The following is a 26,141-nucleotide window of genomic DNA, read 5'->3' on the forward strand; positions in this document are numbered from 1 at the left end:
GTGTTAAAATAAGTCTTTTTAGTGTATGCTCATCGAAATGTAGTCGCAACAAGCTCTAAGGCAAGGCCTGTCACCAATTATCCAATTCCAGTCCCTATTTTGCCAGTCTTAAGCCCCAAGATAATCAAATACAATTTTGTTAAATGGTGCTTTCAGTTAGTTGATGTATATTGGGACATTTCTTAATTGCTTTGTTAGTACTTGAAGTTACTGATAGGCGTATTTAAAATTGTCTGTTAGAGGCACACCAAGTCTCTCACCAAGAACTGATTGGGCAAAGAAATAAGGAGGAATAGTGTGTTATAATTGTATGTTATGTTTGAAGATTTATTTTCTGTTGTAGTACCACCGCCCCCACCCCCCCACACACACACACACTTTTTGCCTGGTACTTGATGCAACTTTGACTGACATATACTAGGTTCCTTTAAATCAGGTCCCTAGTGCCAGTGTGCTTTCCCTAAAACTGAACAATTGTTTCCTCCAATTGCAGTACCTTTAGCACCCTTTGTAAATCCATAATAAATAGTACTCCTGGTACCTAGGACATGAGGTACTAAAGAGGGTCCCTAAGGGCTGCAGCACAAATTGTGCCACCCTCACCAAACTCGTACAGGAGTGCCATCGCAGGGTGCGTGTTTTGGTGCCGACAAAAAAGAAAATACGACATGACACACATCCCTGTCCCCCAGCACTGCATTTAATATTTGTAACTTGCCCCTACAGCAGGCTTTACAGCCCTGAGGCAGGGTGCCTTATATTACTTGAGGACATACCTGCATGAGCCGATATGCCCCTGTGCTTGCCTGTTCCATTGCTGCCAGTGCAAGTGATCAGAGAAGCCATGTGCTGGACACTAGTGAAAGCGAGTTCCACCAGCTACGTTATGGTTTCTCTGAAAATAGGAATGTTTGATATCAAACATCTTGTATTCACAAACCCACCCTGGTTTCAGTGGTGTATTTGTGAATTTGTAAACACAGAAGGCACCTTAGTGGTGACCCCTAAAAACCTATTAACCTCTGGTGTGTTGGCTGACTGATCTCTGCCAGTCTGCTATCCGAGATATATTTCGGACCTCGCAGGGTGAGAGCCTATGCTCTCAGGAGGTCAAACAAAGGATGCACAGAGTTCATTACCCCATCCCTCAAGATGACCTGCTGATTAGGACCTCTGGGTCGGAAAGCTTCAAAGAGCTGCTGCCTTTGACATGCAAATCATGCTACACTCATGGGAGAGGAAGCTGACCTCCTTTGTCCAGAGGCCTTTGGCATCCGGACAAGTGGTACATTTTGCTTGTCAGGTAGACGTACCCACTGCCAGGTTTATACCACCCCTAAGGTGGGCTAACTGAAATGGACAGAACTTTTCAGAGGTTGCCATCTTTGTAACGGCAATCTTAAGAATTCCTCGACCAAATTATGCCCACTTCCCACAGGGAGTGTTCATACAGGGGTTGTAGTGACCCCAAGGGTAAGTAGCTCATTGGTCTACACTCCTTTAACGTCACTAAATTCAGTATTTAAGGGAGCTCCTGGCAACAGAAAATCAGATCCTGCAGACCTGAAAGACCAAGACCGACTATGAGTCGCATCCTGCAAGAACTGAAGACCCAGCAATTGACCTGGTGTCAACCTTGCCGGCCTGTCTGCTGACTTCAACAATTGCAACAAAAGTCTACTTCTTGTCCAGCAGCTGCTGAGACCCCAATGCCTGGGAAACCTACCAGCACTTCCCAGGAACCAAGATCTCTCCAAGTGCAGATCTCCTTTCCTACAATCTTCAGGCATCCAAAACTTCTTTTGAGGACTTTGACCGCAGAAACCAGATATGTGAAGACACCCACTACACCAGTCGCTCCAAGCCCAAGTTTAAATGGGCCAACTGTGTCAACGCAGTCCTCTAGAGACAGTCCACTGTGGTTTCACCCCCAGTGAATCCTCCGACATCCCCTTCAGCATTTACACGCAGGCCCCCCTCTACCGCAACTGCTCTAGGTTACAAAACCAGATGCCTAAAGACACCCCTGCACCCATTGCCATGGGCCGTGGAGAAGAGGACCAAAGGTGTTGCTACATCTCCAAACTTCGAGACCGGACCCCGCCCTTGTTGGTTCAGCCGGACTGACCTCTCGGTCTACAGCCTCTTTACAGGAATGCTGATACCCATAGAGTAACATTAGGCACCCAATGCTGTTTTGCACCTCTGCATCAGACCGCCCTAGTGCCGCTGGTGGCGTTCTGCTAGTGCTGCCTTATTTGTCCACCACTCCGCTTCACTCCTGGAGGTTGGTCCTGTAGGTAACTGAACTGTACCTGAATGCTGCATTGACCTTTTTCCTCCCATGGGATAACATTGCAGCTTCTAAAAATTGCACTGTCAACTTGTTGAACTGAAAAGAATTCCTATCTAAAACTTACCTGAATGGTATACATATATAAGGATACTTGTTATTTTTATAAATTGATGTGGATGTCCTTCTTGAGTTGTTTCATTTATTGGCCATTGTGTGTGTTTGCAAATGTCTTGCACCCCTCTGTTATAAGTCTAAGGCTGCCTGACCACACTACCCCCTAATAGAGCACTTTGGGATTGCCGTAGCAAGTCCCCTGTCCACTCATAGGGAACACCCTGGACTCTTTACTAGATATATTTCATTTTGATATATCCTATATAGAGCAAGCTTCGTACAGAAAGATGTGGAAATACAAACACCTCCCAGTAAACTCAGTGGGTGTTCAGCCAGTTTGCCTGAGCTACAATACGGAGAATTCCCAGATTGTGACAAACTGGGAAATATAACAGACAAGAGTTGGCTTGGATGTGGCACTGACCAAGGATTGCTGTTGCTTATGGCAGGAGAAGATTAACACAGAATAGTTTGTTTTATTTAGAATGGCATGATGTTGTTTGCTAGAGAACATGAAGAAAGTGTGAAGAAGATTGTCATTGGAAAAGACGGTAAATGTGTGCCTTTAAGTAGGTGGATTGCAGGTTATGAGGTCTTCTCAGGATGAAAATATAAAAATGTTGTGGGAAATTTGGGTGAGTGAATGACAGTGCAAGGTACAGTGTGACGACAGAAGGGTAAGTGAACAGGTAGTCGGAATCGTTGAGAGAGAAACTCCACCAAAAAAAGCCAGTGACCACAAAGGCCAAGAAAGTGGTGTGGAGGAGAGATGGTGTTTGAGCAGAAGAGGTGTGGGAGCCCTAAGGGAGTGCCCCTCGGCAAGGTCTGAAGAGATGATGGACTTTAACGTTCATGCCGAGTCATGCAGTGTCAACTAACTGGTCCTGGTTTGTGCTTTTCTTGTGTCTGTGTTCAGGTCACATTGATGTTGTGAAACTGCTAATCTCCCACTCTGCTGAAGTGAGCTGCAAAGACAAGAAGTCCTACACGCCTCTGCATGCTGCAGCCTCGAGCGGAATGATCAGCGTCGTCAAGTACCTGTTAGACCTCGGCGTTGATGTAAGTGAACATGAAACAAACTGGGAATTGCGCTGCTTTGTGTTGGTGTTGAAATAAATGTGGCTTTAGAAAGTGTTTATAATGGGGTGCGGTAGAACGTCATGCGGTGAACCTGTTGTGGACTTTGTTCCTCTGATGCCTTCAGCCTTCTGAGGTGTAGTGTGGTATTAGGCCCGCTGGGTGTGCCCCAGGTTTCTGCAGCTCAGACTGGCCCGTGGGTTCCGTGCCATCCATCGGCAGGGAACAAACACATGGAGTACAGTGCATGTCTGACTAGTCTGTAAGCCGAATCTTTACTAAACTCTAGTTGTTTGGCCCATGTGAAACATGTTGTCCAGTGTAGTTTAAGAACACCGGACTTGTCGATGTGGGTTCAGGAGTAGCCTAGGATCATTTTGTCGTAGAGTTAGAAATGCAAGGAGCCCCTGATGAGCAATGATGTTGGTAAACATGCTTGTTTTTACAGCAGGTCCTTTTTCATGCTGCACCTGTGTGCTTGGACATGGTGAGAAGGCTGGGCATATCTACCACAGCCGTGGTAACCAGAGCTTAAATTGAGCCAGTGGTTTCCGTTGCTTGGCTCTCAATTGTCAACACCCAGGCACTTATCTCAGCTGCCACATGGTGGCATTGTTTGTTTTATTTAGAGATGAGCAGAACAATGGTTATTTATTAATTCAGTGTACAATATAAACAACTAATATCGGTCACATAAGCCATTTTCTCAAATGGTCTGAATTATCACACTTACACACAGGCACTGTGGCAGTGGGTGCTGAGCGGCCTTCTGACGAGGGCTCTGGCACACTGGGCCTAACAGACTGAAAAACTAAACTACTCTATTTGAAAGCTTGCCGAATGCACTATATGATGGTGTGAAGTGCAGTGTGCGGACTATCGAAATGCACACTAAAGGAAGTAATAAGGCAGCCCCTGGATTGCCCAGTACTTGACTGCGGTCTTATTTCCTTGATCCTGGAGGCTGCAGCCATCGTATAACCATGAATGGTCTCCCAGTGGATGTTCATTGGCAGTCCTAACCACTGATTTGGCCCACCCACCATATCCCAGAGCACTGTTTACACAGCATATGTATTTACAAATAATAAACTGATCTATTTTGAAAAAAGTCCAGGTTTTCTGAGCAATAGAAATGTTTCAGAACATATTGTATTGGCCAATTTTCAGGTATTTGCTTTAAAAAACAGCTGTGTAAAAAATAGAAATAAAGTAATTAGAACAATACTAGTGACCTGAAAAACACTTCCACAAACCATTTTTAAAGGAAAGGTTAGAGGCTGAAAAAGTGTGCTTCTCTTTGAGGCATGGCATGCCCTCAGCATCCCATCAGTCCCTTTGGGTGATAGTTGGGCCAGTTCTTGTTTACATCTCCTCCTGACAGGATCATAGAGCGCTGATCTCAAACATTTCATGACTGGTAGAGCGGCTACTGTGACACTATTAAGACCAGAGCGGTACAAAAGGGGATGATGGACGGAGCGTTTGAGCCAATCAAACACTCACCCCCAGTCAACTGATCTGGGTTTAATCATCACCATTCTTTAGCTCACTCCACACCACCCCAGTCCAGACATGGCCATATGGAAATCAGTCTGACCCTGTGCCTCATGGGAACAGTCCAGCCCGAACTGCCAAGCCATGTCTTCTCTGGACCGGAAACAAGCATCCTGGGACCGGTTTCGGATTCATAATCCTAATCAGCCAGGCTATCTTGAATCCAGTGGGTCAGACTGATTTGCATATGGCCATGTCTGAACTGGGGTGGCTGAGTGAGCTAAAGAATGGTGATGGATTAAACCCAGATCAGTTGACTGGGGGTGAGTTTTTGATTTGCTCAAACGCTCCGTCCATCATCCCCTTTTGTATCTCTTTGTTTGCCCTAAGTTGGCAGGGTGTGCTCAGACATGAGTCCCTTGCTCACTTGGCCACTGGATTCAAGATAGCCTGGCTGATGAGGATTATGAAACCGAAACCGGTCCCAGGATGCTTGTTTCCGGTCCAGGGAAGATATGGCTTGGCAGTTCAGGCTGGACTGTTCCCATGAGGCACCGGGTCAGACTGATTTGCATATGGCCATGTCTGAACTGGGGTGGCTGAGTGAGCTAAAGAATGGTGATGGATTAAACCCAGATCAGTTGACTGGAGGTTAGTGTTTGATTTGCTCAAACGCTCCGTCCATCATCCCGTTTTGTATCACTATTAAGACCAGGCCTGGGCGTAGTTCAGAGTTTTGCTACGCGTAACTCCGTGAAGTTACAAGACAATTCTGCGAAGTTCCGCAAGTGGGAGAGTGCAGTGCAAACTGCAGTTTGTGCTGGTATTTCTGCCGCTCTAGTAGCAATTCTACCCGAGCAGCAGCTCGCGAACTTACCGATCGCAATCGGGGGAAAAATCCCCTGCACATCGCGAAGCAGAGTTTTCTGCACTCCGCGACCTCAGTGGAATGCAGAAAACTCCCCAAAGCCCGAGAACGGAGCGAAGTTCATCACCCAGGCCTAAGTAAGACGCAACAGTTCCGTAACTGACTTAAATAAAGCGGCCACTTGGCGGCCCGTAATATTTTCATATGGCATTCTTGCCTACAGATTCCAGAGCACATGTTCGAGTGAGACAAGCCTCTACCATATGCAGTGCTGATGCCAGTAGATCTGGAATGTCCGTTGCTTGTGACGGACCTGGCTCAGTTCCTCTATGCCATTGTGGTACTGGTCACATAAGCTGCGATCCCCTGTGCTGCGCCTTTGGGCTCCTGGGTCTATTTGGGGCTCTGCCTGTGGATCCTCCATTTGCATCATTCAATCCCACAGTTCCCTTGTAGAAAACGCCTCCTGTGCTTACTGGAGCCTAACTGGCTCAGAGGCTCTTACCCATGGGCCTTCCTGCGGCTCTGACACCACACCAGTGGATCCACAAACACCGCTTTGAAAAACCTAAACATTCCTAGTAAGGCCCAGAAGTGAGGCATACATGATAGTCAAAGTGGCCAGATACAGTAAGGAATGCCTGCCTGAACTCTCTTCATACCAGCGCTTCTGGCAGACCCTTGGTGATCGCAGTGAGCAGCAAACTTGCTGCCCATGACTGAGACAGTCCCTCTGAGGCCCACCCACCCCAGACATGGCTACTTACGATGTCACCTTAAGGAAGGCAGCTGAAGTATTTATCTGCCCTTACTGGCTGTGGAAAGGAAGCCAAATATACTGCGTAGGTGGCATCAAACTTTATTACCCTTTCTCTGTCCACGCATATCAGAAAGTTTGGCTGTGCAGGCCACTTGCATGCAACAAAGCATAGGTCTTTTCCCTACAGCTTCACCAGATCTAGAATGCCAAAAACGGTATGCAGTATGTAAGAATATATTCTCAGCATGTAGTTAAGTCCTTCGGTTGATAGATACCTCTTCTCTTTGCTACTACACATGCCCACTCCTTGTGGGGCATGGCTAGGTGCTGAATCTTCAAGAACACCTCAAGAATCGCTTTGCAGATGTAGTGAAAGACTGACTAGATCCTTCTAGGCAAATCATAAGGGAAAGCCTGGACACAGCAGTCTGGGTTTGCCAGAGGCCATGGCTTCTCGGTAGCCATGAGAAAGCATGAACGGGTAAGATCTACTATGTGTCCTGCTTATGTTACACTAACAGACATGTCTTTTGATGGGACAGGCATGTTTAGCTATGGAAAGGTTCAAGGCAGCGAGATCAACAGCCTGATTTTTGGATTTTCAATCCTTGTCCAGGTGCTACTGACAGTACCGAAAACGTTGTGGCTCTTATAAACAATTATGGGTGATCAACTGTGCACTGCCGTGTTAGATCAAAGATTAAGGCTGTAAGACGTGCTCCAGGATTATTTCCCGCACAGGAATATATATAGTCAATATCCGTTGCACCGCCACGGATGTGAGGGTGTCTCCTAGGCACAGGCGTGCGTCGCTGTAAATTCAGCATCTGAAAGAAACACGTTAGTGTTAGATTCCTTACCTTAGAATATCCCCAGGCGTCAGTCTGGATCCGGAAACTTTTGCGTAGCAGTACCCCTGCGCGTCGGTAGGCGTCGTCTGCAGGCGTCCCCTGCGGCTCCGCGTCCGTCGTCGGCGTCGTGCGCCGTGATGACGTCGCTGGAGTACATAGACGCCGCCTCCGCGCGCTGACGTCAGTTCTTCTTTTTTCCGCGCCAGTGGACGCAGATCTGAAGAGCAGTACTCCGGTCTTTGACCAAGTTTTTCGATTGTCTTTTTTCCTCTATTGTGCCTGATAGGATGCCAGGATTTAAGAATTGCGATGGCTGTGAGCGCACGATGTCGGTCACAGACCATCACCGCCTCTGCCTCCGGTGTCTGGGCCCCGACCACGACGTGGACTCCTGCGTCGACTGCCGGGCCCTTACCAACAAGGCTAGACGGGAGCGGTCCCGCAAGCTGCTGGAGCTCCGGGTGTCGGCCCCACGTCGGGACCGGGAGCGGTCCCGGTCCGGCCGGAGGTCGAGAGAGCGTTCGAGGGAGCGGTCGCGGAGCCGCGCCGGGCGCTCCGGAAGTCGACGCCACTCGTCATCCTCGTCAGGTAAGAAGCACAAGAAGTCGGGGCGTCGTCATCGTACCCCCGACTCCCCCCCGACGCTCGCGCGATGCGGCCGGGGGCTCGGGTGACCCCATCCCCGCGGCTCCGCGTGAGTCGCCGGCGCGGCCTGCCTCATACCCTCCGGTCCCTGGGCATGGTGCGACGCCTGAGGAGATCGAGGCGTTCCTCATGGCCATGAGGGCGCTCGCTTCTCCGACGGGGCCTACGGTGCCTGCGGGCCCAGTGCTACCGTCTGGGGGCCCTGGCGGTTCGGGTGTCCCTGCCTCGGCGCCGTCGGGTGCTCCGGCCCCGGCGCCGCCGACGGCTCCGACCCCGGCGCCGCAGGGGCCTCCGGGATCGGCGCCGGCTGGTCTTCCGGCCTCCCCGGCGCCGTTGCCATCGGGGTTACCCCCGACGCCGCCCCCGCGCGGCGCCGGTTCTCCGCTGCCGGTTCCGGCCGGCGGTGGGGTTCCGACGCCGGCTCCGGGCGGCGCCGTCCCCTTACCTTCTCCGACGCCGGACGCGGCGCCGGACGGGCGTCGATCGACGCCGGTCCCGGCGCCGATGGGGCCCATGAACCCCGAGGAGCCGGTCTTCATCATTGACTCCGAATACGGAGAGGATGAGGAGTACGGTGAAGGTTGGGAGGGGTCCGAGGACCCTCTGGCTCGCGAGTGCCAGTATGACCCGGACTGGACAGGTGACTTGGGGGATGCCAGTGGTTTGGACGACTCCCCTAACCCTGGTTTGATCTCTCCCCCAACCGTGGCATCGGTGGAGGGAGCTGCCTATTCTGTGGTGCTGATGAGGGCTGCCAAGGCCTTAAACCTTGAGCTCCCCGTCGCGGCCGTGAGGCCTAACATCCTCACCGAGGTCTTCAAGCCGCAGTCATGCCCATTGGAGCCTCTGCTGCCGTTTAATGAAGCCTTGTCTGACGTTCTGTTGGGCACGTGGTCCAGGCCCGCTTCAGGTGCGCCTGTTGATCGGAACGTGGCCAGGCGCCACCGTCCTTGTCCGGACGACCCCAAGTACCTGTCTACCCACCCCACTCCTGAGAGTCTGGTGATCCAGGCCTCGACCTCCCAGTCCGCATTCCCGTCGGCCCCGCCCGACCGGGAATCCAAGAGGTATGACCAGTTTGGCAAAAAGGTCTTCTCGTCCATTAGTTTGGGCCTGCGGTCTTGCAACACCGCCTGCCTCTTGGGCCGCTACACCCACTCTGTGTGGGATACGGTCGCGGAGCTGCTGCCAGAATGCCCCATGGAGGTGCGGGCAAAGCTCGGTCAGGCTGTGGCTGAGGGCCGAGATGCAGCGAAATATTCCATTCGGTGTGGTCTTGATACGACCGACTCGCTGGGCAGAGCTATGTCTACGACGGTGGCGATTCGTCGTCACGCCTGGCTGAGATCCGCCAATTTTTCGGCTGATGTCCAAAACACACTGATGGACATGCCGTTTGATGGCTGTCACCTGTTCGGTGACAAAGCGGACCACGCGCTGGAACGCTTCAAGGACTCCAGGGTCACGGCCAAGTCCTTGGGTCTCTCGACCCAGCGTCAGCAACCGGGTTCGTTTCGTCCCTTTCGTGGCCAAGGAAGGGGCGCCCCCACACGTGCTGCCAGCCACGCGCCGCAACAATCCTTCCAACGCGGTGGCGGCCGTGGAAACCGCCGTGGTGGCGGTCGGGGACAACGGCGGGGTCAGACCACACCTTCCCCCGCAGCATCTACCCCAAAATCCTCCTAGTCCGTGCTTTCGGCCCCATGTGACGCCAGTGGGTGGCAGGGTTCGCCATCACCACGCTCACTGGCGCACGATCACTTCGGACAGGTGGGTGCTGCAAATTGTCCGAAGGGGCTACTCCCTCCCCTTCGAGACCTCTCCTCCAGCCATGCCACCGCAGAACCACCGTGTGTCGGGGGACCACTTGACACTTCTGCAGGAGGAAGTTATGGCCCTCTTGGCCAAGGGGGCCATCGAGCGCGTTCCTGGGCCAGAAGTAGGGCGTGGTTGTTATTCCCACTACTTTCTGGTGCCCAAGAAGGACAAGGGGGGCCTACGTCCTATCTTGGATCTAAGGAACGTCAACGGCTTCCTCCGGAAGGAGAAGTTCAAGATGTTGACGTTAGCTCAGGTCTTGGCTGCTCTAGACCCGCAAGACTGGATGGTAGCGTTGGACTTGCAGGACGCCTATTTTCACATCCCCGTCCTGCCGGCCCACCGGCGTTACCTGCGGTTCACGGTAGGCCAGGAGCACTTTCAGTTTGTCGTGCTCCCCTTCGGCCTTACCAGCGCCCCACGGGTGTTCACAAAGGTGATGGCGGTGGTCGCAGCCCATCTGCGCAGGTTAGGGGTTTCAGTCTTCCCCTACCTAGACGACTGGTTGTTGAAGGCGGGCTCGCCCCAGACAGTCGTCCACCACCTTCAGATGACGGCAGACCTCTTGCACGACCTGGGGTTCTCCATCAACGTGCCGAAATCACACCTGTGTCCCTCTCAAAAGCTCCTTTTCATCGGAGCGGTTCTGGACTCGGCGCAGTTTCGGGTTTATCCTCCGGAACGGCGGGTTCGGGATATTCAGGCTTTGATTCCCATCTTTCAGCCGCTATCCCGAGTCTCGGTCAGGTTGACGCTGCGGCTGCTGGGACTGATGGCTTCCTGCATCCTTCTGGTGCATCACGCCAGGTGGCGGATGCGGGCTCTGCAGTGGGACCTGAAGTTTCAGTGGGCCCAGCATCAGGGCAACTTGTCCGACCACGTCTTGATCTCGGAGGGCACTGCGAGACAACTGCAGTGGTGGCTTACGGACCGCGATTGGGTCAGGGGCAAGTCCCTCTCCCTTCCCCAACCGGAGCACGTTGTCGTGACGGACGCGTCCCTCCAGGGCTGGGGTGGCCACTTGGGAGAGGCAGAGATCAGAGGCATCTGGTCTCCGGCGGAGTCCCGGCTCCATATCAATCTGTTGGAGCTGCGGGCGATTCGTCTGGCACTGAAGGCATTCCTCCCCTTTGTCAACGGGAGTGTAGTGCAGGTGTTCACCGACAACACCACCGCCATGTGGTACTGCAACAAACAGGGCGGAGTGGGGTCGTGGACCCTTTGCCAGGAGGCTCTGCGCCTCTGGCAATGGCTGGAACGTCAGGGCGTGACTCTGACGGTTCAACACCTGGCAGGTTCTCTGAACGCCAGGGCGGACGAACTCAGCCGTCGGTGCTCGATGGATCACGAATGGCGTCTGAACTCGGACGTGGCGCAAGGCATCTTTCTGCAATGGGGAGAGCCTTGGTTAGATCTATTCGCCACAGAAGAGAACGCGCAATGTCATCAGTTCTGCGCGTTGGAGTTTCCAAGACGGCACTCGCACGGCGACGCCTTTCGGCGCGAGTGGAGTTGCGGTCTGTTATACGCCTTTCCGCCTATACCACTTCTGCCCAGAGTGCTGAAGAAGATCAGGCGCGACCGGGCCCAAGTTATCCTTGTGGCTCCGGACTGGGCTCGAAGGTACTGGTATCCCGAGCTACTCAGCATGTCAGTCGGTCCCCCGATCCGCCTGCCCCTTCAGGAGGACCTTCTGTCGCAGCAGCAGGGGACGGTCCTCCACCCGAACCTGTCCAGTCTCCACCTCCATGCTTGGAGATTGAGCGGCGGCAGTTGAGGCCATTTGACTTGCCTCCTGAAGTCTGTGATGTTATTCTGGCAGCCAGGCGTCCCTCCACTAAGTCGGTATACGCCTGTCGGTGGAACAGATTTGTGGCATGGTGCACAGCAAAGGCTGTGGATCCTCTTTCTGCCCCTCTTTCGGAGGTTCTTCTGTTTCTTCTTTCTCTTGCCCAGCAGGGCTCTGCTCTGGGCACTATCAAGGGCTACCTTTCTGCCCTTTCAGCCTTTTTGAGGCTTCCTGATCAGCCTTCTTTGTTCAAATCCCCGATTGTAACTCGATTCTTGAAAGGCATCACTCACATGTTTCCACCTGTTCCGTTTGTGATGCCTCAGTGGGATTTGAACCTGGTTCTAACTTTCCTGATGTGTGCTCCCTTTGAGCCCCTTCATTCTTGCCCTCTCCGTCTCCTGACTTTAAAGACGGCTTTCCTGGTTGCCATCACCTCTGCCAGGAGGGTGAGTGAGCTCCAGGCTCTTTCTGTCCAACCTCCTTTCCTGTCCATTCATCCTGACAAGGTGGTTCTGAGGACTAGACCTTCTTTCCTGCCCAAGGTTGTTTCGGCCTTTCACATCGGGCAGTCCATCACCCTCCCTTCCTTCTTCCCGCCTCCGCATCCTTCAAAGGATGAAGAGCGGCTCCATCGTCTGGACCCAAAACGTGCGCTTTCATTTTACATGGATCGCACACGCCAGTTCCGGGTGGATGACCAACTGTTTGTTGGCTACGTGGGTGCGAAGAAGGGACGGGCGGTTTGTAAACGAACCATCTCTCGATGGGTCGTCCTCTGCATCAAAGCGTGCTACTCTTTGGCTCGGAAGGAGCCTCCTGTTGGGCTGAGGGCCCATTCCACTCGGGCCACGGCGGCTACTACTGCCCTGGGCCGGGGAGTCCCCTTGCAGGACATTTGCCAAGCGGCTACGTGGGCCTCGCTGCACACATTTGCGAGGCACTACTGCCTGGACAGCCAAGTCCGGAGGGATGGCTTCTTTGGCCGTTCTGTCCTCCAGGACTTTCTGGTGTAGTTTTGTATTGGTTCGCAGACCCACCACCGGGGTTGGTATTGCTGGGGTATGTATTCTAAGGTAAGGAATCTAACACTAACGTGTTTCTTTCAGATGAACAAGTTACTTACCTTCGGTAACGATATATCTGTAAGAAACATTAGTTAGTGTTAGATTCCTTACCGAACCCACCCATCCTCCCCGTTCTGCGAACTGATACCTAGGGTTAAGGTCATCCCTTTCAGGGCCCTAGTTTGTACATGGCACCAGTGTTGGTTCTCTCATGGCTCTGCGTCTCCTGGCGCGGAAAAGCTGTGTGCAAAGAACTGACGTCAGCGCGCGGAGGCGGCGTCTATGTACTCCAGCGACGTCATCACGGCGCACGACGCCGACGACGGACGCGGAGCCGCAGGGGACGCCTGCAGACGACGCCTACCGACGCGCAGGGGTACTGCTACGCAAAAGTTTCCGGATCCAGACTGACGCCTGGGGATATTCTAAGGTAAGGAATCTAACACTAACTAATGTTTCTTACAGATATATCGTTACCGAAGGTAAGTAACTTGTTCTATGTGTTTATTCAATAAACTATTCCTTCAAAGTTTTTATTTCCAAAGTATTTTATTCATACTTGTGTTCAAATTTTATGAGTTTTCATAGAATTTCCATATATTCTCACATCTTCATATATATAATCACTTTTCACATTTACTCCTTCCACATTAGTCCTTCCAATGCATTTCGGCTTAAAGCCTTCATCGGGGAAGTCTAAAAAGAATAATAACAAAAGGATGAAAGCATTGCAAACCACATCGTCCGAGCAGCCATTCCTAAGCCAAAAGCTCCTACACTACGTGACTACTTGAACCTATATATAAAAAAATCTTTTAGAAAAACAAAAAACTAACTAAACTTGTAAAAATAAAAATAAGACTACCAAGTTTTCTACTATAAACTTTGACTGAAAGAGTGGTCTTTTTGGAATTAGCGACTAGGAGCTTTTTCTTCTATTGTCTTGAAAATTATTGCACAGTACTGGCAATTGTTTTGTTTATTTCTAAGTGGCGCAGCCTTACTGTGCTCCTCGCCAGACCCGTTCAGTTTCTTGGCTTGAAATCTGTGGTAGCAAGCCTTTTCATTGAAGCCAATCACCAAATCAACCAAATAAAAACCTGTGTTCTAGAAGTGGTAGAAAAATCAGAGGACAGAGATAATAAGAAAGCCCTTCTAAGACGTGAAAACCACTGGATATACTTTTTACAGACCCTTAAACCTCATGGGATGAATGAACGTAGAGAATTTGGTTGCTACTTATGAAATGTGTCTGTTTATTTCACCTATGATTACATCACTGTAGTGCTGGATAATCGCTGACATACTATGCAGTTCATGTTATTATTTATGTTTATACTTTACATTTAGTTATGTTGAAATCATGTATTTATCCTGCATGTATTGTATATTTCATGATTACGGGCGTTTACATTTTATCTGATATTGATTTACCGCTTCAAGTGCTGTTATATTGCTGAGGATTGATACTGTTCCTTTCCGTTCGATCTGTTTCACTCGGAACACATAGTTTAACCATAATGCATTACGCCGCGGTATTGAGAACTTTATTGACACGATTCTCACGTTAAGCGAAGTTCCTTTAAACTTACATCACTCACACGGAACGCCCTATATACACGTCACACGCCAACTATAGCGCATGGCCAGACATGGCGACAGCTTCAACAGAAGGTAGAATTTAAGGCACGAGTCACGGTAAGCACAGGAGGCGCTCCCCGGCAGCTACGCGTTTTGATCCTTGATAATAATTCCCCACACATCCGCGCGTAAATGCATTTGACTTTTCCATAAATAGTGAATAACTAGCAATGATAGTGCAAGCACTAGGATTACCTCGTAGTGATTTACATCAACTTGATAAACTCCAGCTCAGTCTTTGAATTCAGTAACCTAAAGTTTACGGAAATGAACAGATTTTTATACCAGTTTTGGTTAAATCATGGATATTACGTAATAACTACTTACTTGGTTAATTATACAACTGCAGATACGTATGCCTTTAGAAATTTTTTGTAAAGTGGTTTAGACGTTAGACAACCAGTATCGTTTAGATTAAGTTTTGTATATATGTTTATTTTGACTTAATTTTGCATACTAGTCAGTGAGAATGCGATTAAAATACATAGAGGAGGATTGCATAGTTATTTTGTTATTATTCTTTTTAGACTTCCCCGATGAAGGCTTTACGCCGAAATGCATTGGAAGGACTAATCTGGAAGGATTAAATGTGAAAAGTGATTATATATATATGAAGATGTGAGAATATATGGAAATTCTATGAAAACTCATAAAATTTGAACACAAGAATGAATAAAATACTTTGGAAATAAAAACTTTGAAGGAATAGTTTATTGAATAAACACATAGCTGAATTTACAGCGACGCATGCCTGTGCCTAGGAGACACCCTCACATCCGTGGCGGTGCATCTTATAAACAATTCTCGTTTTCCTAGCGTCAGCCATTCAAGCCGGTCCAGCAGCAGATTTACTCTGGACAGAGGCAAGGGGAAAGGCTTGCAAGCACAACAGCCTCCCTTCCCTCCTGCTCCTCCTCAGCACCCTCTGGAAAGCTGTGTTGGCTTCACTTCAAGAAATGCATGCAACTGGTTTAATGGAAAGTGTCTTTAAATAATGAAGTAACTTGCTAAGCCAGACGAATTCCCAGAGACATATTGGTTCTAGAAAATTACAGGATCAAGGAGGCCCAGAAGACATTGGTTGTTTAAATAGCCAGGTTTTTAAGGACTTTCTAAAATGTGAGAGGGAACTAGTGGCTTTGAGTTCCCTGCTGCAGTTGAATCCAGTTCATGGCTGTGCAGGCGACAAAGTTCCTGCCTCCTGAGGAGCAACATTTAAAGGAAGGAACAACCAGATTACTGGCAAAGCTGGAACGGAGAGTCCTGCCAGGCTTGTACCATATTAATTTCTCCTTCAGATAGACCGGGCCTTGTCCATGAAGAGCCTTATAGGCAATGCATAAAGCTTTAAAGGCTATACGCTGCTTCAAAGGCAGCCAGTGAAGCCTGGAAATGGCTGAGGATGCAGAATGGAATCTGGGGACATTCAAAAGCATGCGGGCTGCTGCATTTTGTAGAGTTTGAAGTCTGTTTAAATAACCTTTCCGCAGATTTTGGTATAGTCCATTGCAGTAGTCTTGTCTTGATGATAAGACTAATGCAATTCCGGGAAGGGCATACCTTCAGACCAATGAGTCTTGCAAATAATAGGGGAACAGGCTCCTCCCCACATCCATCTACCTCGGACCCTTCATTTGGAGGATCACATGCAGATACTGTGGGGGGTGGTGGTGGTGGTGGCGGCTCTGCTGCAGAAAGTATTGGTGGAGTTGGACCCAGAGCAGGAACTGGGCAAGGGTCCTATTGCTGGTTGTTCCTGGTCTCGAAGAAATATGGGGTCTGTGTTCGATACTGGACCTCTGCAAGGAAAGGTTCAAGATTCAGTCTCAGGCTCTGGTGTTTTTTGTGCTAGAAGACTGCATTTATCACTCCATTTGGAGGCACTTACTTTCATAGACCAATCCTTCAGTCGCACTGTAAGTACCAGCATTCATGGTAGTTTCCATACACTATCAGTTCGGCATGCCTGTTTGGGCTAACATTCGTACCCCACATCTTCACCAAGGTTATGGTAGTGGTTGAAGCACATCTGTGAAGGTGAGGGATCTCAATTTTCCTGTAACATGATTATTGGCTGCTCTAGGCAAGTTTGCTACAGCTCCAGTGTCGGGCCATTTACAGGCACTAGCATCCCGGTTGTTAGACCCGGGGTTTTTCATTAGCATGCCCAGAGGAGCAGTACTGGGAAAAACCTCCTTGAGAGCCTTCCCTTCCTAGAGGATCCAGGACAATTCGGGTATGATGTGGATTTTTCGGGCGAGATCTCTTGTTCCAGACCTGATGCCTCTTTGCCTTCTAGGTCTGCTGATTTCCTGCATCCTGCTAGTCACGTACCCATGCTGGCATATGAGGGATCTCAAGTGGTGCCTTTTGTCTACAGTGGTTCTAGCACAGAGGACTTTGTCCGAGACCCTCAGGTCTTTTGGGACACCACTGAAGAATTGCGCTGGTGGTCAGTAAAGTAATACCTTGTTTAAGGGATTTCCTTTTATTCCTCCATCAGTAGTGAATTCAGCAATGACCGATGCATCCATCCTAGGGTGAAGTGCACATCTAAGATCAGAGGCCTTTGGGCTGCACAGAAGTTGGTTCTTCACGTCAGCCTGCTTGAACAGCACGTTCTCCCCTTCCCTGCAGCTATTCTGCCCAGAACTTGACAGACGATATGACTGTGATGTGGTAGATCAGCATGCAGGGTGGAATTGGGGTCTCGCGTTCTCTGCTGGGAAGCACAGAGACTATGTGCCTTGGCAACACATTCGTAAATTGTCTGTTTGCCAACCATCTTGCAGGTTCTTTGAACACTCCAGTCTGAGTTAGAAGTGGTCCAAAAAATCTTTTCCCTGAGGTGTGCTCTTCAGGTTAAGCTCTTTGCCACTCATGAAATGCACACTGCCCACTGTTCTAAGCCTGACCGTATCTGTTGCAGGAGCCTTCAGGATGCGTTTTGGTTGAGGTGGAATTTTCTACTTTTGTTTTCTTCCATTGATTACTTAGTTCTTGAGGAAGCTACGCAAGGACCTGGAACAAGATATTCTGATTGCCCCAGACTGGCAAAGGAGGGTTTGGTATGCAAACCTCCTGCAGCACTCCCTGTACCCCCTGCTTCATTTACCACCTGCAGTCACAGTCGGCGAGATAGGTGCTGCACCCCAACTATGTTACTTTGAAATTTGCTATTCTGCATTGGGTACAGTTTGGTTACTTTAATTTAAAACCTTATCTCAGTCGTTGGTAGCTGTGGCACAAATTCATAGGAAAACCAGTGCAAAGCATTTTTCATTACCAAAACCGTTAATTAGTTGTCAACACAATACAATAAAAATCCCACTCCAATTTATAAAAATAGTTCAACTTTTTCTGAGCAAATCGACACCAAAGCGGAAAAAATTGGATTAGTGGAACCGGAGATAACTGTTAGCATTTTTAGAGTTTACTAGCACCAAAAAGCATCAACCGTGGCTATCTGGTCACATTAGACTGGGTCAAAGTTACAAGTTAAGGTCAGCTCCGATGGCGTGCAGGTCCGATACGGGGGCCAGGTTTGTCCCTGTGAAAAGTTTACCTTTTGACCTAGTCTTTTTTTCTGGAGGATTTTTCTCATCGGCAGGGCAGCTGCCAGCTGAGTCCAACATAGCACTTGATGACTTGGAGAGCTGCTCAGTGTTGGTCCCAATGAAATCTCCCATGTTTGGACTTACAAACTTTTCTGGAATTTGAGCTACTTTTAGTAGGAAAACCAGCAATTTATATCAGACCGACAATGCGCCGACGGCGGCTGCAGTTTGATGATGGTTCAGTGGTATCCTCAAACTTTCTGAACTTTTTCATAAAAGAACCAAGGTGTTCACTTTTGCAATTTTGAGGGGGAGAAGGTACACTCCACCAGCCAACGTTCCAGGACCTTTTGGGCTTCTGTTGGTGGGTTAAGACTTAATGTCCCATAAGCCACCAGTAGGGTCAAGGATGCATTCAGTTGGGATTGGTCAGCTGTGCTCCTCTTTGTTGCAGGCTTCTTGCGTCTTTTATGTTCATGACGCTTAACAGGAGGTTAGCCGACACACCTTGTAGGATTTATATGGGAGCTGGTCCAACCCTTGGGGTTCTCTCCACAGGTAAAACAGCAGGCTCAGTCCTTCATCTGGATTCCCGTTCTTTAGTCCAGCAGGTACAGCCCTTCAGTTTTCCTCAGATTAAGCAGTGTTCTGAGGAAGTTAGCCAGTGGTGCCACTTTTATGCCTAAATGTTGGTGGGGTGACACTAACCGATGAGGGAAAAGGTCCCAGGGGTAATCCTATCCACTTGACATTTCCTGAGAGTGAGGCCCTAAGCAATCTCACAGTGCTCTGCTCTGACAAACTCCAGCATGGCAAAATCGTTCTTTCTTCCCTTGGTCAGAGCTATGGTCACACTCCTGAGGTGTGTGCTGTATAATGAGAAATAAACCTGTGCAAAACCAGTTCTGGGACTGGTTCCTCCTGCCCACTGGGCTACTTAAACCATGTCGGGGCAGGGCTATGTGAGTTTACATCTGCCTGTGACAGGGGCTGCCCCTTTTAAGCTTGTACGATTGGTGGCCTCACCACCCAGTCCATCCTTTCAGGAGGAATTCTCATCTTCTCCCAGCCAAGGCCCTTTTGTTCCCTTGTTTTGAGAACAGTTCTGACCTCCCAGCAGGCTGCCAGGTGACAGTTGTGGATTATCTTGGGAATGGTTACTATTTAGATAGGAAAATGTCGACTTTCTGGCGTTCTCTAAATAGTAATTTAAAATCCGGCTTTACCATCAGATTGGATTATAAATTCCTATTCATTTGAGTCCTTGAATCTTGGTTCTAGCTACTTTCAAATCGACGTTCTACGTTATAAGTTTTTATAATGCAACCCACTGCTGTCCTAAGGGAGAGCCAACCTTTCCAGAGTTAAAAAAAACAACTTTGGAGATTGTACACTCCCTGGACATGTAAAACGTAAGTACACATGTCCAACTTCTTAAATACCATGCGCTTTTGCGCTAAGGGCACCCTTGTCCCACCTTATGGGTAACTTACCAGTATTAAAAGGGAAGGTTTTGGCCTGGTAAAAGGTCTATTTTACCATATCGAATTGCAGTTTTCAAAGACTTGCTTTGCACCATCACATTTGCACCATTAGTGTTCGCACAATAGGTGCTGCAATCCACTTGTGGCTGGCAATGGCCAAACAGTGATCTTAGTGTTATTAGACATGTCAGCCGCATTCGACACAGTCAATCAAAAGATCTTGATTAAGAGACTTGAGGAGAATGGTATTATGGGCAAGGCATTGGACTGGCTGCAGTCCTATCTTTTAGACAGGCAGCAGGCAGAAACCATGTTGCCATTTCTCTCTCAAAATAGCCCGTAAAACATGGGGTCCTGCAATGTTCGGCTATAAATCCAATCCTTTTTAATTTTTATTTGTGTCTACTTATCTCCCTCATAAAATCTTACGCCATTGAAGTTCTAAATTATGCAGACGATACCCAACTTGTCGTTTCATTTGAAGGCAACAATGCAGTATCCCTGGAAAATGTTCATAGCTGTATGCGGGAGACAGCAGGTTGGCTCCGAGATAACTCTCAGCAATTCAATGGCGATAAGACGGAAATACTATACTGTGCCGCAAGTAAAACCCCTGTCCTCTACCAGTGGATTTTTGGCCAGGCTCTGCAAATAATCCCCAGCTGCCTGTTAAGACCGCTCGTAATTTAGGAGTACTACTAGATAGTAACCTACTATTAGACTCCGAAGTGAATAAAACATTGAGCACCTGTCTATCGCTGCTCCGAGCTCTTTGAAAAATACTCCCTTTCTTACTAGCCTCAGCTAAACTCCAAGTGGTAAGGAGTATTATCATGAGCAGACTAGACTATTGCAATGCCCTACTCCTCGGAGTCCCAGTCTCCTTGCTAAAAAGCTGCAAAGGATACAAGTAATTGCAGCTAAGCTTGCATTAACCCGACAACGCAGAGCCTCTGCCTTGCTTGCCTTAAAAGATCTTCATTGGTTACCCATCACGCAGAGAGTTCCGTTCTAGGCACTCTGTATTGTTTATAGGGCAGCTCATAAAATGGGGCCTAAGCCTTTACAGAGGAAATTCCTCTGGTACTCTCCAGCTAGAGGCCTCCGTTCTTCAGCTAATTTGATATGTACTCCACATTTCAACAAAGCTCGACTGGGAGGCAGATCGTTTAGTCTTGTAGCATCCAGACTCTGGAATACATTGCCTATCGAGATCAGACAAATTAATACTGTGCTGCTGTTTAGGAAGGAACTGAAAAACAGACTTTTTCCGAGTAATTAACTCTTCGGTCCCTTCGACTCGACCTTTTCAGTTACGCACAGTGTTCCTTTAGTGGTAATCCCAGCGCCAGGATACCCGTTGGGTGGCAGCCACACAATAGAAATGTTACTAACAATTGCAATTACATTTTAACTTGCAGACCTTGGGTATAGTGCATGTTGAGTTAGATGTGGTCCTTACTCATCCAGAGCTATGTCGTGTTGCAAACCTCTGTTGCGGACTGCAATTTCAGCTACAAGCAACGGTTCATCTCAGTGTAGCACCTGAAAGAGTTGGATCAAAACACTGATGTACTTATTCTGTGTTGATCCCCATTTTGCACAGAGCCTCCAGGACACAAATGCCCCATAGGTAAGGTCAGGAAACACTTAAGACATCCTACACCTCCATACTGCTGCAGTTTACAGGTGTCCCCCCATTATTATGTCTGCTCTCTGGCAGTCCAAAAATAATTATATTGTTAGTCTGTCTGCAGTATGTCAGTGTATGCAGACTCTTGATGTATTGTTGCTGGAATGTTTCAGATAATTGAACATGTGTTGCATCTGACCAACCCTGCATGACACCTACAGTGTTCTTCACTTCAAACAGCTTCTCTTTCACAATGCTACAGTGCTCTGACTAACCTTCACAAGACCTCACCTATTTTCTGTATTTTTGTTTGGACAGATGAACGAACCAAATGCCTATGGAAACACCCCCCTGCATGTTGCCTGCTACAACGGACAGGATGTTGTGGTGAATGAATTCATAGACAGTGGTGCTAATGTCAATCAGGTCAACGAGAAGGGCTTCACTCCTTTGCACTTTGCTGCAGCCTCAACTCATGGTGCACTGTGTCTAGAGCTCCTGGTCTGCAATGGAGCGGATGTGAATATTAAGGTAAGAAGCCCCAGGCCATGTCTGGGCAACCTTGTTGGGTTTGTTTCAGCTCAGAAACAATGCTCTTATAGTTTCTTCCTCTATTATTTATGTTGATGTGAAAAAGTTAAATCTGTGTATAGCGAGCCCTCCATTCCTGAATATAGACAGCCTTCCTGGTAAGAGGGACTTGCCTGTCTCACGCCCTGCCTTGCCTGTCTCACGCCCTGCCTTGCCTGTCTCACGCCCTGCCTTGCCTGTCTCACGCCCTGCCTTGCCTGTCTCACGCCCTGCCTTGCCTGTCTCACGCCCTGCCTTGCCTGTCTCACGCCCTGCCTTGCCTGTCTCACGCCCTGCCTTGCCTGTCTCACGCCCTGCCTTGCCTGTCTCACGCCCTGCCTTGCCTGTCTCACGCCCTGCCTTGCCTGTCTCACGCCCTGCCTTGCCTGTCTCACGCCCTGCCTTGCCTGTCTCACGCCCTGCCTTGCCTGTCTCACGCCCTGCCTTGCCTGTCTCACGCCCTGCCTTGCCTGTCTCACGCCCTGCCTTGCCTGTCTCACGCCCTGCCTTGCTTGTCTCACGCCCTGCCTTGCCTGTCTCACGCCCTGCCTTGCTTGTCTCACGCCCTGCCTTGCTTGTCGCACGCCCTGCCTTGCCTGTCGCACGCCCTGCCTTGCCTGTCGCACGCCCTGCCTTGCCTGTCGCACGCCCTGCCTTGCCTGTCGCACGCCCTGCCTTGCCTGTCGCACGCCCTGCCTTGCCTGTCGCACGCCCTGCCTTGCCTGTCGCACGCCCTGCCTTGCCTGTCGCACGCCCTGCCTTGCCTGTCGCACGCCCTGCCTTGCCTTGCCCGTCGCACGCTGTCCCTCTGTGCAGAGAGCCTTTCGTGTCTGTTGAGCACCTTGCTTTGTGTGCTTTTGTTTCTTGGTCCTTTCTAACATAGTGTTAACAGTTTAGTGTTGGCGAAAACACGTGTTGGCCCTTTGATTTTGGGCACTTTGAGAACTTCTCAAATCAAGAGGCTCCTTTGGCAAAAGGCCCCACCCTATGTGTACTGATGCTTTTTCCAGTTTTGTATTGAAGATTGGTTGTAAAGTAGGTGCCTCCCAAGGACTGGTTTTGTATGTACTTGATCTAGATCTGTTGCTGTCGATGTCAGTGGCTGATGCCGTGGAGCTCAGCTGAGTTCTCACAAGTTATCCTTGTCCCTCCTGCTGCTGTTTTCCACTGTTCATGTCGTGCTGTTTGGGCAACATTCTACTGCAGGTGTTCTCTTGATCGCCCCTCTGAAGGGAGTAACTTGCCAGTTTAGCTACTCTATAATATACTGAAGAGTAGGATGTTGCTTGAGTAAACCTTCCTGATGGTTTGTGGGTGAACTGCGTGCATTGTAAAATAATTTCCTGTTGGAAAAGGTTTCCTGCTCCTTCTGTATAAAGTTGGAGCCTCGCATGGCCCTACTTGGACATCTGGTATCAGATGACCGGTTTGAGCCCTTAAAACCCCCAGTCCTGAGCTGGACAAGTAACTGGGAGTCACCAGCTTGTCCTGTGGTCTTCCAGCTTTCCTGTAAATCAGGATGCCATTGAGCTGGAGGAGTTTAGGGTTTGGGAGGCTCTGCTGCCTAAAACGTGGAAAATGAATCGATTAGTGTCTGCAATGTGTCAAGAGTTTCTGACTGAAAACCGTATTAGTTTAGTGCTAGCTGCTTGTCGTGTTCACGAGCTACAGAAGGTAATGGGCGTCTCCCTCCCTCAACTGGTCAGCTCTGTTAGGTTGGGAGGGAAACCTGCATTGTGTATGGAAATGAAATCTCAGGTTATTCCACAGCGCAGCATGCTATATCACCCCCACTGCCATGCCCACCAACAGCAAGACCAAGTCTTTGGAGCATAGATGAGCAGGAGATTGGGCTTGATTATTTCTGTAAAAAGGTTGTCTCAAAGTGCGGAAATGGTACATGATAGATTGGAAACTGGGACTGGCTGAGAGGAAAGGAGTGGACAAGACACAAAGAATTTGGAACGAACCTAATTGATGGAGTGCTCTTCCCAGTGCTATTGGGATCTCGCGTTGTCGAGCAGTGGTGCAATGAGGCTAGCTAGATGTAGGCATCCGTGCTGGAAGTTCAGTAGCGAGAAGGTATCAGAAGCGAGATGACATTTTACACAACGGTCGAGGGTTCGAACCCATGGTACACTGTCGTGTCGCACTAGTGCAAGCCTGACAGAACCAATGGAAAGCAGGAGATTGGCTTCCTTCACACCTTTGACCTCATATGTTCCATATCTGGCACTATGCAGCTGAGGAGATAACTTTGGGCGTGGAAGGACAGGATTTAGAGGACCTTGGCTGCTGGGAGGACAGAAAGGATGGGGTATGAGACTGATTCCTCTGCTGGGTGCTGAAGCTTAACCCTAGAACTTGCCTAAAGTAGTGTTACACCTCACCCTAGGTTCGCAAACTGACTGCACCTGCATTGTCTGTGTTTGTTGCTAAGTTAGGGATGCAGCTGGTGTTTGTGATGTGTTTAGAAAGATACAGGGCACAGAACCCTGCCTGTTTTACTCGAGAACCTTTGGGGCTACATCAAGTAATGTGTTTGCAGGATCTAGAACGATCAAGCATTCAGCACAATAGTGGGATGGGCCAGTTTAGTAATTCATGGCAGTTCTGTGCATGAAGCTTCGACATGACAAGTAAGGAAGGTACACAGTAAGAGGGTGGAAGGGTGCCTCCAGGGGCTCTTGTACAGCACATGCAGAGCAGCTTATTGGCAGACAGCCGATCTCAGACTTGAACTTGGCCTCTCCAGAGCCTTGAGTTTGTAAAATCCATAAACAGAGGTTCTTGTTCCTCACAGCAGGACTCTGTCGTTTCTTTGCCATCCCAGTGACCGTAGGGGCCGATGGCCACCTATCATTATTGCTCATTTTATACTACTTTTTGCTAGGTGACATACTCCTCATCCCAGCAAGCATTGCACTGTACAAACTGTAAACCCACTCATGCTTGGCGAAGACCGTGTCCCTCTTAACCAGGCAGTTACTGGCACTTTTATAGACCCCGTTTGCCTGTTGCCCTTAGTGAGTGGAAACTGCTTCCATATGTTAAACATCTGGGCTGTCTGCCCTAAGTGGGACCTCCTACCCACTGAGTGTTGCTTGTAAGTCGGGCACCCCTCTGCTTGTACAGGAGTAGATCATGTTCTGTTTCGTGTGGACATCTTGGTTAAAGCCTCGAGGAACCCTGGAGACCAGTGTGACCTGTTCTCGTTACCTCCCTCTGCCTTTCACATGCTGCCCATTCCCCTTCTTCCCGAGATGACCGCTGTAGCTTACAATACCAAAGATGCAGTGGGGGTCGGAAGTAGAAAGGATGCCTTTGATGATACCAGCTTGACCATGTGCCAGCAGGTAATGTGCCACTTGACAGAAGGCAGCAAACTTAAGCTGGTGTCTTATGCCAGTAAGTTGTTTACTTGTGACTTCTGCTGAAAATAGGCGTAGATTCACCAAAATGTCATGGGTAGAGGAAATAGCCTTGCATACCCTTTGATATCACAGTAAGTGGCATCATATGACCCCTGACCCTGATTTTATTTCCCATTTAGACCTATCTAACGTGACAATTGAGGATTTGTGTTGGATAGTATCATGAGTAATGCAGAGTTGCACTGTGCGCTGCTTTGCTTTAATTTGTATCATGGATGGTGCTTGCTGGTTCCGATGCACCCAGCAACGAGGAGAAATGTTTATACTTCCTCTCGTTTTTCCAACATTGCATGTGTGCTTTATTGTACAGCACACATACATAGTGAGAAAGGACTTAAAGCATAGTTTTTGTTCTGGAAGGGACCCCTTTTAGTGCAAAACCTATGCTTCAGAAAATGCACACTCTGGCACAACGTTATGTGCGTTGGCGCATGGCTGCCACAATTGTGCCAGTGCAACAGGAAAGGAAAAAAGCCACCGTATTGACTTTAAGCAGCACTGCATCTTTGGTGGGTTGTCATGTGTAAAAAATAAGTAGGTCCGAGCCTTAGTCTCCCGCAATCTCACTGCCTGTCACTTGACTCTTATTCACTTAACCGCGCACATACAGAAGCGTTCTCTCACACACGTGCAACACGCACAAGCACGCATTCAAGGTACTTTTAAAAAACATTTTTTCTCATCACAGCCGCTACCATAGTGCTCCATTTTTTTATTGCACTAATACTGAATGATAAAATATTTTTCATTTTTAGTATAATAAACAGGCGGACAATAAGGAATGCGTAGCCCCCAAATGGTCTTGGCACTAATGTTGCCACCCCTGACGCGAGGGGTTGCAGCTGCGACCCCTACATGATGTCCTCGATGTTGAACTCTGCACAGTGGTGCAGCGGGCAGGATTGGCGAATGACTAGAATACCATGCCGCTGTCCTATAGTGCCATGCTGCCAAGAAGTGCAGCAGACGCCATCCAAGTCGTAGCAAGCATGTCCCTGCGGATCTCCTCGTGCTAGCAGCTGTGCCAAACCCAGAGGACC

At 49.1% G+C, this 26,141-nt stretch overlaps 1 protein-coding gene across 4 annotated transcripts in view; it reads left to right on the forward strand.

Moving 5' to 3' along the window:
- Nucleotides 1-26,141, forward strand: part of ANKRD28 (ankyrin repeat domain 28) — a 730,284-nt gene that overhangs the window by 428,511 nt on the left and 275,632 nt on the right. For all 4 annotated transcript variants that reach the window (XM_086942193.1, XM_086942192.1, XM_086942190.1 and 1 more), the window contains exons 7-8: nucleotides 3,327-3,469; nucleotides 21,416-21,628. In XM_086942193.1, the coding sequence (XP_086798319.1) occupies nucleotides 3,327-3,469; nucleotides 21,416-21,628 (356 nt within the window). The remainder of the gene's footprint in view (nucleotides 1-3,326; nucleotides 3,470-21,415; nucleotides 21,629-26,141) is intronic.

The sequence above is a fragment of the Lissotriton vulgaris genome, chromosome 10, assembly GCF_964263255.1.
Source record: "Lissotriton vulgaris chromosome 10, aLisVul1.2, whole genome shotgun sequence".
Classification (NCBI taxonomy): domain Eukaryota; kingdom Metazoa; phylum Chordata; class Amphibia; order Caudata; family Salamandridae; genus Lissotriton; species Lissotriton vulgaris.